The sequence below is a fragment of the Malaclemys terrapin genome, chromosome 5 (genome assembly GCF_027887155.1).
Source record: "Malaclemys terrapin pileata isolate rMalTer1 chromosome 5, rMalTer1.hap1, whole genome shotgun sequence".
Lineage (NCBI taxonomy): Eukaryota > Metazoa > Chordata > Testudines > Emydidae > Malaclemys > Malaclemys terrapin.
In genome coordinates this window covers 19,439,715-19,455,423 of record NC_071509.1, presented here as the reverse complement: position 1 = coordinate 19,455,423, position 15,709 = coordinate 19,439,715, and the positions used below count along the sequence as shown (strand labels likewise).

The following is a 15,709-nucleotide window of genomic DNA, read 5'->3' as shown; positions in this document are numbered from 1 at the left end:
AAAACAAATCCAAAACCCCTTGGATCTTAAAACAAGGAGAAATTAACCATTCCCCTCCTTCCTCCCACCAACTCCTGGTGAATCAGTTCCAACCCCCCTCCCTGGGATCTATAACAGGGAGAAATTAACCATCCCCCCTCCTTCCTCCCACCAACTCCTGGTGAATCAAGATCCAAAACCCCTTTGGATCTAAAACAAGGAAAATCAATCAGGTTCTTAAAAAGAAGGTTTTTAATTAAAGAAAAAGGTAAAAATCATCTCTGTAAAATCAGTATGGAAATTAACCTTACAGGGTAATCAAACTTAAAGAGCTCAGAGGACTCCCCTCTAGTCTCAGGTTCAAAGTACAGCAAACAAAGATAAACACTCTAGTAAAAGGTACATTTACAAGTTGAGAAAAACAAAGGAAAACTAACACGCCTTGCCTGGCTATTTACTTACAAGTTTGAAATAGGAGAGGCTTGTTTAGAAAGATGTGGAGAACCTGGATTGATGTCTGGTCCCTCTCAGTCCCGGAGAACGAACACACTCCCAAACAAAGAACACAAACAAAAGCCTTCCCCCCCCAAGATTTGAAAGTATCTTGTCCCCTTATTGGTCCTTTAGGTCAGATGCCAGCCAGGTTACCTGAGCTTCTTAACCCTTTACAGGGAAAAGGATTTTGGAGTCTCTGGCCAGGAGGGATTTATAGTACTGTACACAGGACAGCTATTACCCTTCCCTTTATAGTTATGACACGCCCCCCAAATCACAGATAGTGTTGGATGTTCGGTTCCACACTGGCTGTGATTTCTTCCTGGAGTTCTAGGAGAAAACAGAGTTAATAAGACACATGTACCTTTAGACATACTACTGATTATATAAAAACTAACAATATGTTTCATTCCAAAAACAATTGTTAACCAGTTAACTCTGGGAAACTTTCCCGGGAGAGTGCATCAGCCACTTTGTTAGAAGCTCCCGAAATGTGTTGTATTTCAAAATCAAAATCTTGGAGAGCTAAACTCCACCGAAGAAGTTTTTTGTTATTTCCCTTGGCGGTATGAAGCCACTGTAGCGCAGCATGGTCTGTTTGTAGTTGGAAACGCCGTCCCCAAACATATGGGCGTAGCTTTTCCAGCGCATACACAATGGCATAGCATTCCTTTTCGCTGATTGACCAATGGCTTTCCCTCTCAGACAGTTTCTTACTGAGAAATATGACAGGATGGAATTCTTGATCCGGTCCTTCCTGCATTAAAACTGCTCCCACGCCTCGCTCGGACGCATCTGTGGTTACTTGGAACGGTTTGTCAAAGTCTGGGGCCCTTAGCACAGGGTCAGACATGAGTGTTGCCTTAAGCTGGTTAAAGGCCTTTTGACACTCATTAGTCCACTGAACTGCATTTGGCTGTTTCTTTCTGGTTAGGTCTGTCAGCGGGGCGGCGATTTGGCTGTAGTGGGGTACAAATCGCCTATAATATCCAGCCAAGCCTAAGAAGGATTGGACCTGTTTCTTAGACTTTGGAACCGGCCACTTTTGGATAGCATCCACTTTGGCCTGTATGGGATTTATAGTTCCTTGACCCACCTGGTGCCCCAGGTAAGTCACTCTGTTTTGGCCTATTTGACACTTTTTAGCCTTAACAGTTAGTCCTGCCTGCTGGATGCGCTCGAAAACTTTTTCCAGGTGCTCCATGTGCTCTACCCATGAATCAGAAAAAATGGCCACATCATCGAGGTAGGCAACTGCAGATTCTCCCAATCCCGCTAGGAGACCATCTACAAGTCTTTGGAAGGTGGCGGGTGCATTTCGCAATCCGAAAGGGAGTACATTGAATTCATACACCCCTGCCTGGGTGACGAAGGCTGACCTTTCCTTAGCGGGTTCATCTAGTGGTACTTGCCAGTACCCCTTGGTTAAGTCTAAAGTAGAGATGAATTGGGCATGTCCCAATTTCTCCAATAGCTCATCTGTGCGTGGCATTGGATAGTTGTCAGGACGAGTTACAGCATTTAGCTTACGGTAGTCCACGCAAAAGCGTATTTCCCCATCTGGTTTGGGAACTAGAACCACTGGAGATGCCCATGCACTCTTAGAGGGGCGGATTATACCCATCTGTAGCATGTCCTGGATCTCCCTTTGTATAGCAGTTTTGGCATGAGGTGACTCCCGGTAGGGTGGGGTTCTAATAGGGTGAGCATTACCTGTGTCAATGGAGTGGTATGCCCGTTCGGTCCATCCTGGAGTGGCTGAGAAAATTGGTGCAAAGCTTGTGCACAGCTCCTTGATCTGCTGTCGCTGCAGACGTCCAAGGGTCATGGAGAGGTTCACCTCTTCCACGCCACCATCCTTTTTTCCTTCGTAGTAGACACCTTCAGGCCACTCCGCGTCATCTGTTTCCTGGGCTGTAAACTGGCAAACGTTTAATTCTCTGGAATAAAAGGGCTTAAGAGAATTAACATGGTATACCTTAGGCTTTATGTTGGAGGTGGGGGAAGTTATGAGATAGTTAACAGCTCCTAGGTGCTCCTGGACCGTGAATGGTCCTTCCCACGACACTTCCATTTTATGGGCCTGGATTGCCTTTAAGACCATGACTTGGTCTCCTACTTTGAAGGACCGTTCTCTGGAATGTTTATCATACCAGGCCTTTTGCTCTTCCTGAGCATCCTTTAGGTTTTCTTTAGCAAGGGCCAAAGAATGTTGGAGGGTGTTTTGTAGGTTGCTTACAAAGTCTAGAATGTTTGTTCCTGGAGAAGGCGTAAACCCCTCCCATTGCTGCTTCACCAACTGTAATGGCCCCTTAACCTCACGGCCATACACAAGTTCAAATGGTGAAAACCCTAAACTGGGATGTGGTACAGCCCTGTAGGCAAAAAGCAACTGCTGCAACACGAGGTCCCAATCATTGGAGTGTTCATTTACAAATTTACGTATCATGGCCCCCAAAGTTCCATTAAACCTCTCCACCAGGCCATTGGTTTCATGGTGGTAAGGGGTGGCAACCAAGTGATTCACCCCATGAGCTTCCCACAGGTTTTCCATGGTTCCTGCCAGGAAGTTAGTTCCCGAATCTGTAAGGATGTCGGAGGGCCAACCTACCCTGGCAAAAATGTCTGTTAATGCCTGGCACACACTTTTAGCCCTGGTGTTGCTTAAGGGTACTGCTTCCGGCCATCGGGTAGCAAAATCCATGAAAGTCAGTACGTACTGCTTTCCTCTGGGTGTCTTCTTTGGGAAAGGACCCAGAATATCCACAGCTACGTGCTGAAATGGGACCTCAATTATGGGTAGTGGCTGGAGAGGGGCTTTAACCTGGTCTTGGGGTTTTCCCACTCGTTGGCACACCTCACAAGACCGGACATAATTAGCAACGTCCTTGCCCATTCCCTCCCAGTGGAAGGACTTCCCCAACCGGTCTTTGGTTCTGTTCACCCCAGAATGGCCACTGGGATGATCATGGGCTAAGCTCAAGAGCTTTACCCGATACTTAGTGGGAACTACCAACTGCCTTTGAGGATGCCAGTCTTCCTGGTGCCCACCAGAAAGAGTCTCCTTGTATAAAAGTCCTTGTTCTACAACAAACCGGGATCGGTTAGAAGAGCTGAGAGGCGGTGGGGTGCTCCGCGCCGCCGCCCAAGCTTTCTGAAGGCTGTCATCTGCTTCCTGCTCGGCCTGGAACTGTTCCCTTGATGCTGGAGACATCAGTTCCTCCTTGGACTGTGGACTGGGGCTTGGTCCCTCTGGAAGTGATGCAGGTGCTGGGGCTGTTTCCATTGACTGTGAACCGCTGTCCGCTGGTGCACTATGTGGTAACTCAGGCTCTGGCTGAGCCTCTTGGGTAGGGTTATCTGCTGCTTCTGCCAGTTCAGGCTCGCTGGTGCCCTCTGGCGTTGGAGTTGTAGACGGGTTTGCAAGCGCTGGACTCAGGGCTGGCAATGGTTCTGGTGCTGGTTGCGTTGCCAGTTCCGGTTCTGGGACTGGCTTTGGCTGGGTCTCTGGGATTGGATCCACTACGGCTGTTGCAGTCGTTGGCAGGGGATCCAGTTCCACCACCTTTGTCTGGGTCTCCGGTAACACAGACGGGGCCCTGGTGGACGGCTCAGGAACAGGGATGGGGGTGAAAGCTTGCTTAGCCTGACTGCGGGTGACTATTCCCACCCTCTTGGCTAGCTTCACATGGTTGGCCAAGTCTTCCCCCAGCAGCATGGGAATGGGATAATTGTCATAGACTGCAAAAGTCCACATTCCTGACCAGCCCTTGTACTGGACATGCAACGTGGCTGTAGGCAAGGTTACAGATTGTGACACGAAGGGTTGAATTGTCACTGTAGCCTCTGGGTTGATGAGTTTGGGGTCCACTAGGGATTGGTGAATAGTTGACACTTGAGCCCCAGTGTCCCTCCAAGCGGTAACCTTCCTTCCGCCCACTCTCAAGGTTTCCCTTCGCTCCGAGGGTATGAGAGAGGCATCTGGGTTTGGGGATCTTTGGTGTGATTGGGGTGTAATGAACTGTAATCGGTTGGGGTTCTTGGGGCAGTGAGCCTTTATATGTCCCAGTCCATTACATTTAAAACATCGCCCTGCTAAGGTATCACCGGGACGAGGTTGGTTGGTGGAGACTGGTGTGGTGGGGTGAGAAGGCGTCTGGGGTTTCCTTTGGGATGTGGGTGGGGCCTTGGGTTGTCCTCGGTGGTAAGGTTTTGTTTCGGCTCGCCCCTTCTGATATTCGCTCCAACTGCTACTAGTTTTTTTCTTTTCTGCCACCTCCACCCATTGGGCTCCAATCTCCCCCGCCTCAGTTACAGTTTTGGGCTTCCTATCTAGGATGTACCTTTCTATTTCCTCAGGAACACCCTCTAAAAACTGCTCCATTTTTACTAGGGAAAGCAGATCTTCCAGAGATTTAACATTTGCTCCTGATACCCAGGCATCACAATTTTTGTCAATGTGGTAGGCATGACGGGTAAATGACACATCCGGTTTCCACTTTAGGGCTCTGAACCGCCGACGGGCATGCTCGGGTGTTATCCCCATTCTGATTCTGGCCTTGTTTTTAAAAAGTTCATAACTGTTCATGTGTTCCTTAGGCATTTCAGCCGCCACCTCTGCTAAGGGTCCACTGAGCTGTGGCCTCAGCTCTACCATGTACTGGTCTGTAGCGATGCTGTATCCAAGGCAGGCCCTTTCAAAATTTTCTAAGAAGGCCTCAGTATCATCGCCTGCCTTGTAGGTGGGGAATCTTCTGGGATGGGAAGTGGTACCTGGAGGGGGGTTGTTAGCATTGGCTGGTGCATCCTGCTTAGCCTTTGCTACTTCCAGTTCATGCTTCCTTTCTTTTTCTCTCTCCTCCATCTCTTTTTCTTTCATCTTCATCTCTTTTTCTTTCAGCTCCATCTCTCTCTTGTGGGCCTCCTCTTTGGCTTTTTCTTCTCTTTCTCTCTGCTCTGTCTCGAGTTTTGTTAATTGAAGCAGTCTCTGATGTTTTCTTTCATTTTCTTCTGCTTCTAGTTTGGCCAGTTCTATTTTGTTAGCTACTTCTTTGGTAGTCATTTTCCTGTTTTCTTGTGCTGGGTAACCCCCTTTGCAGTTGACAAACTGGGAAGCTCTCAGCTCTGGCTGCTGCAGAGTTAACAGTAACTTTCTAACTAGCTACTCCCGAGGATGTAAAAAGAAAAAAAAACAATTCAGCTTGTAAATACCTTTTACCAGTCATTTGCTAATTGAACCCTTCTCTTAACAAAGGACCTGTAAAAAAAACTTAACACCTCTGCCTTCAGGCAAGGAGAGATAAGATACGCATCTATCTACTTCCAGCTCGGCTTTCCAAGCAGCTAGAAGGAAAAAAAAATCTCACTGGCTTTTGGGTTTAAAATGATCCCACCGCTATTCACCATGTCAGGACTGAGATCCCCACTTTGAACTTTAGGGTACAAATGTAGGGGCCTGCGTGAAAAACTTCTAAGCTTAACTACCAGCTTAGCTCTGGTTCGGCTGCCACCATCAATGGATTCCCTCCCTGGGAAGCCTTGAAAAACCCTCACCAAATCCCTGGTGAAAACAAATCCAAAACCCCTTGGATCTTAAAACAAGGAGAAATTAACCATTCCCCTCCTTCCTCCCACCAACTCCTGGTGAATCAGTTCCAACCCCCCTCCCTGGGATCTATAACAGGGAGAAATTAACCATCCCCCCTCCTTCCTCCCACCAACTCCTGGTGAATCAAGATCCAAAACCCCTTTGGATCTAAAACAAGGAAAATCAATCAGGTTCTTAAAAAGAAGGTTTTTAATTAAAGAAAAAGGTAAAAATCATCTCTGTAAAATCAGTATGGAAATTAACCTTACAGGGTAATCAAACTTAAAGAGCTCAGAGGACTCCCCTCTAGTCTCAGGTTCAAAGTACAGCAAACAAAGATAAACACTCTAGTAAAAGGTACATTTACAAGTTGAGAAAAACAAAGGAAAACTAACACGCCTTGCCTGGCTATTTACTTACAAGTTTGAAATAGGAGAGGCTTGTTTAGAAAGATGTGGAGAACCTGGATTGATGTCTGGTCCCTCTCAGTCCCGGAGAACGAACACACTCCCAAACAAAGAACACAAACAAAAGCCTTCCCCCCCCAAGATTTGAAAGTATCTTGTCCCCTTATTGGTCCTTTAGGTCAGATGCCAGCCAGGTTACCTGAGCTTCTTAACCCTTTACAGGGAAAAGGATTTTGGAGTCTCTGGCCAGGAGGGATTTATAGTACTGTACACAGGACAGCTATTACCCTTCCCTTTATAGTTATGACAGTCAGAATAAATTATGTCAATTGATTTTTCTTTATATTTTACTTTTTGACACATTCAGAGGATTCTAACAGATTAATGAGACATAATTTTCCTTTGATGAGAGTTTACCAGATACAAATGGAAAGCTTGTGGTCTGAGAGACAAGGTGGATGAGGTAATATCTTTTATTGGACCAACTTCTGTGGGTGAAAGAGACAAGATTTCAAGCTACACAGAGCTCTTCTTTAACTTATGGTCTGTAATTGCCCAGTTCACTACTAGAATCTTCTATAAATTTAGGTATGTCATTTGCTGTCCTCCAATCCTCTTGTGCAATAGCAATTTTTAATGATAATTAATGAATAAGCTAATCAGATGTACCATTTTCCTCCTTTCCCCATTCTTTCTTTGGGTTGCCAGGAAAATCAGGGAGGGTGAGGCCTGTGTCCTCTTGAGTGGCAGTTTTAATGGAAATGTCCATTTGCCTTCCTTGGAGGTTATTACTTATCAGACAGCTTCTGATACAATGGCCAGGCTGTTTATCAAAAGGAGGACAAGTTGAAGTTTGGAACAGAGAAGATGAATCTGCAGGACTTCGGGAACTCTGAATAACTAGTGCAGGTCTATTTCCAGTCAAAGACTTTACATCTAAAGCCTCTACCATATCTGGTGTGCTGAATATGGCCTCAATTTGAAATCTGTATTTATCAGGTACCACAGGTCTCAAAACCAGGCCCATCAGGCTGCTCAGCAGAAACCTTATCTGCTGAGCCACTGAGTTGTAAGGAGTGAAGTGGAAACTGCCGCTAAAAACTCAACACCAGAAGCTACACCCACTGACAGAGCAGGGTTAGATGACTAAGAGTAGACTGCTGATTGGACACCACCAGCGATAAAGCTTCCTTTTTCTATCCCATCCCTTGTCTACGTAGATGATTCATGCCTCCTGAAACTGGGGGCTACAATGTAAAGGGGAGGACACGTGACTGCCCCATGTGTCTCTTCTGGGAGGAACTTCCAGACCCCACCTCCCTGGGCCAGGGCAGCCAATCCCACCGACTCCTGGGAGGCACTGGGGCCACATGAGTGGGGAGCACATACATCTGGGCCTGATGGGGCCAGCACTGGCCATGGATGAGCCAAGGCCAGGGAACCTGCTCCCGATGCCTTCCCCAGAGATCCCCCACCCTGTGCCCAACCTGGGGACTGCCGTGCTCTACCCTCCCTTACAGAGTTACTTGTGTGGGAGGGTGGGCTCTGTCCTCCTCCCACTGCTCCTGCCCTCTGGCACATTTGGCCCAGACAGGGAGTGAGACAGAGGCGCTTCTCATGAGGCTGAAGGTGGCTGCTCAGGGTTGCTGCTCTGTGCAGTATGGTGGCTGCCTGAGAGAGCCCAGATGGGGAGGCGGTGGCTAGCTACCGAACCTTGTCCCTGCTCCTGTTACCACACCTTGTTCCTGCCCCGAGTTGCTAATTCCAGCTTTGATCCTTGGTGTGATTTCTGACTCTGACTCAGGCTTCACACTTGGCATGACCACAACCCTGACCCCAGTTTTGATCCTTGGAGTGACCTCAACTGTACTCCTGGCTCCAGCCACTAGAGTCAGACAGCCCATGTTACAGGCCCTGACAGCTTGCTCAAACCAACCTCAGTTTCCTCCAGGACTCATTGTTGAACCCCTGGACTGAGTATGGACACTGCCGGGATTCTTGCCCTGCTATTGGACCAGTACCTGTAAGTCCTCAGGAGCAGATCACTCCCCTCCAGGCAGAAAGCTAGAAACTGAGGGACCAAGTTTAACAGCTGCAGACAGGAAATCATTCCTTGCAGGAGCAAGGTACAGTACTCAGAGTGACTGTGTGTAACCACTATACATCTCTTACGACACTGGCTCGAGTGATTGGCCCGAGTTTCCTTTCCAGAGAGACATGATGGTACCCACAATAAGTTTTGCAGGTTCATTACCCAATGCAGACTCCTGTTTATGCTCCAGCCCCAGGAGTATGTCAAAGATCAAGTTAAGTTGAGGCTCGTATTGAACCTGCTTACTGGGGAGGCCTTGGCATGGGCCTCCCCCTTTTTAGAACTGAATCACTCACTACTGACCAACTGGGAACTGTTTTTACAAGCGTTTGCCAGTATTTTCGATGACCCTCACAAAGCCTGCACAGCAGAGACTGTCTTACAAAAGCTCCAGCAAATCCTGGGATCAGCCCTTTCCTATGTCACCCAGTTCAGACATTTGGCCATAGATGATGCCTGGAATGATGCCTAACTCCTCCATCCATTTCGGCTTGCCCTTTGCAAAGAACTAAAAAACAAGCTGGCATGGGTGGATCCTTCCCCCCCCCCCCCCCATTTTAGAGGCCTTGCTGGGCCGATGTATCCAGAGACACCAGGCTGCATGAACGGCAACTAGAACATAGGTTGATGAGCCTACCTACCTCCTTCACTCACCTAAGAGTCAGTACTCAGGCCCAAGTGAGCTTTGCCTCCATACCAACTGACTCTGGATGACGCCGCCTATCCCCACATGAATGAGAGTTCAGAAGACAGGAGAACCTCTGCTTCTATTATAGAGGCCAGGGCATGTAGTATCCAAGTGTCCTGTCAAAACCCCTGCTAAGCTGATGATAGGGAAGAAACTAACTCCACACCCAGTTGGGGACCCGAAGCTGGCTACCATCTGGAAGACACCCCAAAATTATGCTAACCTAGAAGTTCCTCATCCACCTCCACTTCTACAGATTCCCCTGCAATTGCAGATCCTGCAGGCCAAGTAGGCCTTTCCTATAAAATAGGCATTGATTGATTCGGGAGTGGGAGACAATTTCATGTTTTTTTTTTTTTTGTGACCCAGGTCCTCAGTCTCCCACTACAATCCAGCATTACCTTAGACCTGGTAGAAACAGTAGATGGGTCTCCACTGGCATCAGGCCTAGTTACACAGGAGACTGCACTGCTGGAAATGGTGATTGGGGAACACCGGGAAGCCCTATGATCTAACCTTATTTCCTCCCCACATTTCTTTCTGACTTTAGGGGCACCCTGGCTCATTCATCACAATCACCATATTCTATGGTCCAATACGTCACTGCCTTCCCACTGAGTGTCTGTAGGGAGAACTGCCTTCTCATTCAAGAACTGAAAACCCGATAAACCAAGCCAGAGGATTCTAGTCTGGTAAACCAGACATTCCCCCATGTGGTGGCAACCGTGTTGGACCTAAAAACTCCATCCCCGCATGACAGACCACATCTTCCTATGAAATACCGGCACTACCATGATGTCTTTGAAAAACAGAATGCAGACTCACTACCCGTGCATCATGTTTATAATTGTCCTGTTGACTTTCATCTCGGAGCCAACATTCAGTTTGGGTGTATATATTCTATGTCTGAATCAGAGCTAGCAATATTAAGGGATCAGCTCCAGGAAAACCTAGCTAAAGGCTTTATCCATCGCTCTACCTCCCCCGCAGGCACCCCATAACTTTTTGTAAAGAAGAAAGACAGCTCTCTGAGACTCTGTGTAGTATACAGGGCACTGAACCAAATAACTATATGAAATCGGTATCCCTTACTGTTAATCCCAGGGCTCCTGGACTGAGTACAGGTGTTTGCTAAACTGTACATTAGTGGAGCATATAAACTAGTTCAAATCAGGGCGGGGGACAAGTGGAAGATAGCCTTTAGAACAAGTTACAGACACTTTGAGTATTTGGTAATGCCCTTTGGACTTACCAGTTCTCCTGCCACTTTCCAGCATCTGATCAATGACATATTTCAAGATATCCTAGACCAGTTTGTGGTGGCATAGTTAATGATAGTCTAATCTATTCCAGTAGTCAAGCAAGCCATGACCACCATGTCCATGAAGTGTGAATACGATTGTGTCAGCACGGATTATATAGAAAAGTCTGTATTTGACCAATCATCTGTTGAATTTTTGGGGTTCATACTGTCAGAAGGCGGACTACGGATGGACCCTCAGAAGGTATCTGCATTTCAGGATTGGGCTGAACCTTGGAGCATCCAAGACCTCCAGAGGTTCATGGGGTTTGCCAGCTTTTACAGTTTATTCCGAACTTTCAAAGGTCACAACCTCTATAACTGTCATCCTTCACAAATGTGCAAGGTTTCATTGGCCACTAGAGACTCACCAGGCCTTTGAATACCCGAACATAGCATTCACATGTGCCCCAGTGCTGGTCTCCCCTGATCTTAACCAACCCTTTGTCCTTGAGGCTGACACCTCTGATGTAGCCATTGGAGTGATACTGTCCAAAGAAACAGGGCCCCAGCATGAAATGCATCCATGTGCATGTTTTTCATGAAAACTCATCCCTGTTGAATGCTCCTTGTTCCTGATAACTACCATGCCTCATCCCTGTTCCTACTGCCTACCATGCCTGGTTCCTATTTCCTCACCTTGACCCCCATTGCTGACTCTGACACCGGCTTGACCCTTGATGGGACTTCTGGCTTTGACCCTTGGGTTTTCCACAACTCTGATGCTACTCCTGGCTCCAATCATTAGGTCAGACAGCCTACGTTACAGGCCCTTATGGTGTCAGTCAAAACCTGTTTTTTTCTTCTTATTTGGCACATTCATTAAAGTTATTAATTTAAGCACTTTCATGTCCATGTAGCTGTGTTAGGTTCCCTCTATTTTCTGGTAAAGGAAGTTTGGTTTCACACCTTCATATTTTTAGGTTCACAAGTGGGATCTTAAAGCTTCATTTGCCAATCAAAATCCATATGGCCAATTGGAAACGGAAGTAAATTTTGGGTCAACTAATGGAATTGCCCTTTGAACCAATGACTACTACCTTATTGATTTTCTTGTTAGTTTGTCAAGTCATTAAATTCTTTTTGGACACAAGGAAGTCTTGCAGAAAAACAGATACTTTGTTAAGTTGAAAACACTGGCAAGAGCAAAAGTCTCAAAGTTTCAAAAGCAATAATCATCGTGTGTGTCTTGGCAGCACTTGTGGAGTCTTATAAGAAAGGTATAAAAACTGCTCCCTCATATTTGAGCACATTCTACCAGATCTGTTTCCACTTCATGAGCTGTGTATGAAGAGATCTGCATTGCAGTTAGTGTTTCTCTCCATACTTTCAAAAGAAAAATGCAGGTTGGACTTCTAATTTTTCTCTGAGGTAACCTTTGGTTGGTGGGTTTTATAGACTGCTGACCTTCTTTGATTCATATGTTTCTAACTATTCTTTCTTTTGGGACTTGGACTGCTTGTGAATTTCTAACAGTTAGAGCCCTGTGAAAGTGGGTTATTTATTTTTTATATATTTTTTTGTTTTTATTTTTGACAATGTTGTGTTATCTTGTTTTAGCCATCCTGCCCCATCACCCATTCTTCCACACCCCATCTCCCCGCTCCTAACTCCCCACAACTTCTGCCTGAGCCCCAGGCACCCCAACTTCAATATCAACAGCCACTCCTCTCCCAGGGGGCCCAGTGCCCAGCCTGGGCTGCCTCCCTCCACTCCATTCCATGGCACCGTGGGGAGAACCACATACCGCAATCCCCTTGCCAGGCAGGCTCAAAGGAGGCTGAGTGCCTGCTGACACCACCTCCTAACTGCAATGGCCCCCTTGCTTCTGTAAGTCATGGTGAATGTGGCTGTCTGTCTCATGCTCTTTGTGTTACTTCCAGCTCCTCCTGTCAACCTCTACCAGGCCCACACCCTCACCACTCATTTCACATGTATGTAGGGTGACCAGAAAGCAAATGTGAAAAATCGGGACAGGAGGTGGTAGGTAATAGGAGCCTATATAAGAAAAAGACCCCAAAACCGGGACTGTCCCTATAAAATCGGGACATCTGGTCACCCTACATGTATGCAATGCATGCACATGACTCATGTGGGAGCAACCATTGGCTGGGGTGCTCCACTTGGCGGAAGTGATCCCATTAGCTCATTCTTTGCACCTCTTGGTCCTGCCACTGGCTCCTGAATCTTCTGAGGGTGATGAGAAGCTTTGTTTTATAATGATTTATTTGTTTTATTTCATTTTTTGTGTAACTTTTTGCTTTATTCCATGTTATTTCAAAACACTGGGCTCTACCAGCAGTCTGTTCCAGTTGGATGCACAGGCGCCGACTCCATGGGTATTCTGGGGCTGGAGCACCCATGGAAAAAAATTGGTGGGTGCTCAGCACCCACCGGCAGCTCCACTCCCTGCCCCCCCGCTCCAGCTTACCTCCGCCTCGAGCGCGCCGCCACGTCCTGCTTCTCCCCCTTCCTCCCAGCGCTTGCGCCACGAATCAGCTGATTCGCAGGGCGGGGAGGGAGGTGGGAGTAGGAGGAATGCAGCATGCTGGGGGAGGAGGCAGTGCCAGGGAGGGAATTTGGGGAAGGGATCCAATAGGGGCAGGGAGGGGGCAGAGTTAGGGCAGAGACTTTGGGGATGGGGTTGGAATGTGGGGGCAGGGGCAGGGAAAGGGTGGAGTCGGGGTGGGGAAAGGGGCGGGGGGAATGTGCACCCACCGGTGCTGGAGAAAGTTGGCGCCCATGGTTGGATGGACTACCTATGTATAAGGATAAGACCATTTTTTCCTTATCTGTAAATTTGGATTTTTCCTTTCCTTTGTTAATATGCTTGTAGTATATTATAGGCTTTAAGGCAGGGATTCTCAAACTGGGGGTTGGGACCTCTCAGTGGGTTGTGAGGTTATTACATGGGCGGTCGTGAGCTCTCAACCTCCATCCCAAACCCTGCTTGCCTCCAGCATTTATAATGGTGTTAAATATATTTAAAAGTGTTTTTAATTTATAAGGGGGGCCACACTCAGAGGCTTGCTATGTGAAAGGGGTCACCAGTAAAAAAAAGTTTGAGAGCCACTGCTTTAAGGGTTAGAATTCTACTGATCTTGCAGTAGAGTTCTCTAGGGTGACCATATGTCCCATTTTGGCTGGGGCAGTCCTTTTTTAAGCCTTGTCCTGGGTGTCCCAACTTTTTTTTTCCAAAAGAGGCATTTGTCCCGTTTGCTCTTGCTGACTTGAACAGTTGGCAAGAGCAAACAGGAGAAATGCCCACTTTTGGCAAAAAAGTGGTGTGTGGTGTGGAGGGAACAAACAGAGATGCCAGCCCCCCCACAGGGGGAAGGTAATGCTGGAGGGTGGGTAGCTGGAAGGGGTTCCAGCATGCAGGACCCATGCAGGGTTCTAGCCACCGGGGCAACAGCCTTGTGTGGGGGCATGGGAGCCCACAGGGTTCCAGCAACTGGGCAACAGCATGGGGGGGCCCTTTGGGTGAGTGGCTGGGGGGGTCCCATTTTCTCTTGGGGTAATAAGGTCACCCTAAGTTCTAGACATTGCCTTTGCTGTTATCTGTGAGCATGGCTACCCAAAAGGCAGTTCCAGAACAGTATTTTTCCTGTTATGAAAAGGCAAATGTACAGGTAAAGATAAATTAACTTACTTAAAATTAATTTTAACAAATTGCCTTTTGACTCCTTGTTACAGAGCCTAGAAAAGCAGCCCTCTAGACTAGGTTCTGTACTTCCTTCAACCATGGTGGAAAAGCAAAGTTTTCATCTATACTGACTCCCTTGCTACACTGAGATAGAAATCTAGTACAGACACTGGCTGGTTGCCTCTCTCTCCCCCCTTTTTGTCTGGAATCTTGAAGTAATTATTTTCTCCCTGATGAGTTCACTGTCTTTCTCTTCCTCTCTGACAAGAGATTTCCCATCAGCTAGTTTAAATCTTCCTGTCTCAAACTGAACTCTGAAGTCCATTTTACAAAAACTAGAAACCCTCCCTGACTGCCCTGGACATAGAATCATAGGACTGGAAGGGACCTTGAGAGGTCATCTAGTCCAGTCCCCTGCACATGCTCTGGTCCCAATCTGAGTCCTGACAATGAAATTATAAACTAGCAGTCATGAGTGTCTTTCTGTTCATATGTTGTTACAGCGTGCTGTTCACCATGGTATTTCAGCACCTGGATGGGAATACATGCCCAGGTTCAAGGGTTTTCTGTATATTGGGACAAGCTGGGGTTTATATCTTCATAAAAGTCCCCTCCTGTCCCACTTCTCAGCTTCTAGAAATTCTGCTTGACCTTTAACACTACTGATGCTGCTTCTAACTACTAAAAGAGGTATTATTCAGGTTTCAGACATCTAAAAATCAGTCAATATTCTAAATGCTAAATTAAGCTTGTTAACATAACAAAATTTAATTGAATAACTAGCACACTACTAAGTCAAATTCTTTATTCTCTAGTTAAACAAGCTGCAAGATCTTCATCCATTGCCTAAGATAATTTTAGAATACCGACAAGTGAGTTCATTTTTCATAAAGAACATATTCGCATTGAAAGCAAGAATTAACAAAAATATAGCTTTACTACGCCACTTTTCTGAGAATCTTTTGGCTAGCATATGATTTCATGTATTTCTTTAAATAGTCTTAATATTTCTGCAGCAGTAGGTAAATTCTTAGTATGAGTTCAAAAATAGGTTTGGTTTGCACTATATTTTTTTCAGTTAACAGCTGGAGCCACAAATTTTTGTTAAATGTTTGTTGCACAATTTTAGAAAACTTCACTAACAAAATTGGTTTGGTGATACAGTGAGAAAATCTGGACCAAGAAAAGAGCTCGAGATTGTAAGGGGCTAGATCAGTGGACTTTTTGATATGTTGCTATTTCTTATTTTTAGAATAGTCTGCTGACAGTCCATCACAGCATTAGTTTAGTCTGCCCATTTTAGTTAATAGTTGGGTTTTCAATGGATGTGTTTTCAGAGTAAAACTAAAAAATCAGTCTTTGGCTTCCTTGTGTCATCCTTTGTTTCTGCATCTCTGAGTGCCAAATTCTGAAACTTTCACACTGCAACACCTGTATAGCTAAATATTTAGACTAGAGCCAAATGTTCAACGCCATTAAATTCAGTGTATTGAGCCATTATTGAATGTCTGTCAT

General features: G+C 46.4%; 1 protein-coding gene across 1 annotated transcript in view; it reads left to right on the top strand.

The window, feature by feature from the left end:
* Window positions 1–15,709, top strand: part of POLN (DNA polymerase nu) — a 230,118-nt gene that overhangs the window by 87,814 nt on the left and 126,595 nt on the right. The window contains exon 15 of the mRNA XM_054029682.1: window positions 15,010–15,066. Within this exon, the coding sequence (XP_053885657.1) occupies window positions 15,010–15,066 (57 nt within the window). The remainder of the gene's footprint in view (window positions 1–15,009; window positions 15,067–15,709) is intronic.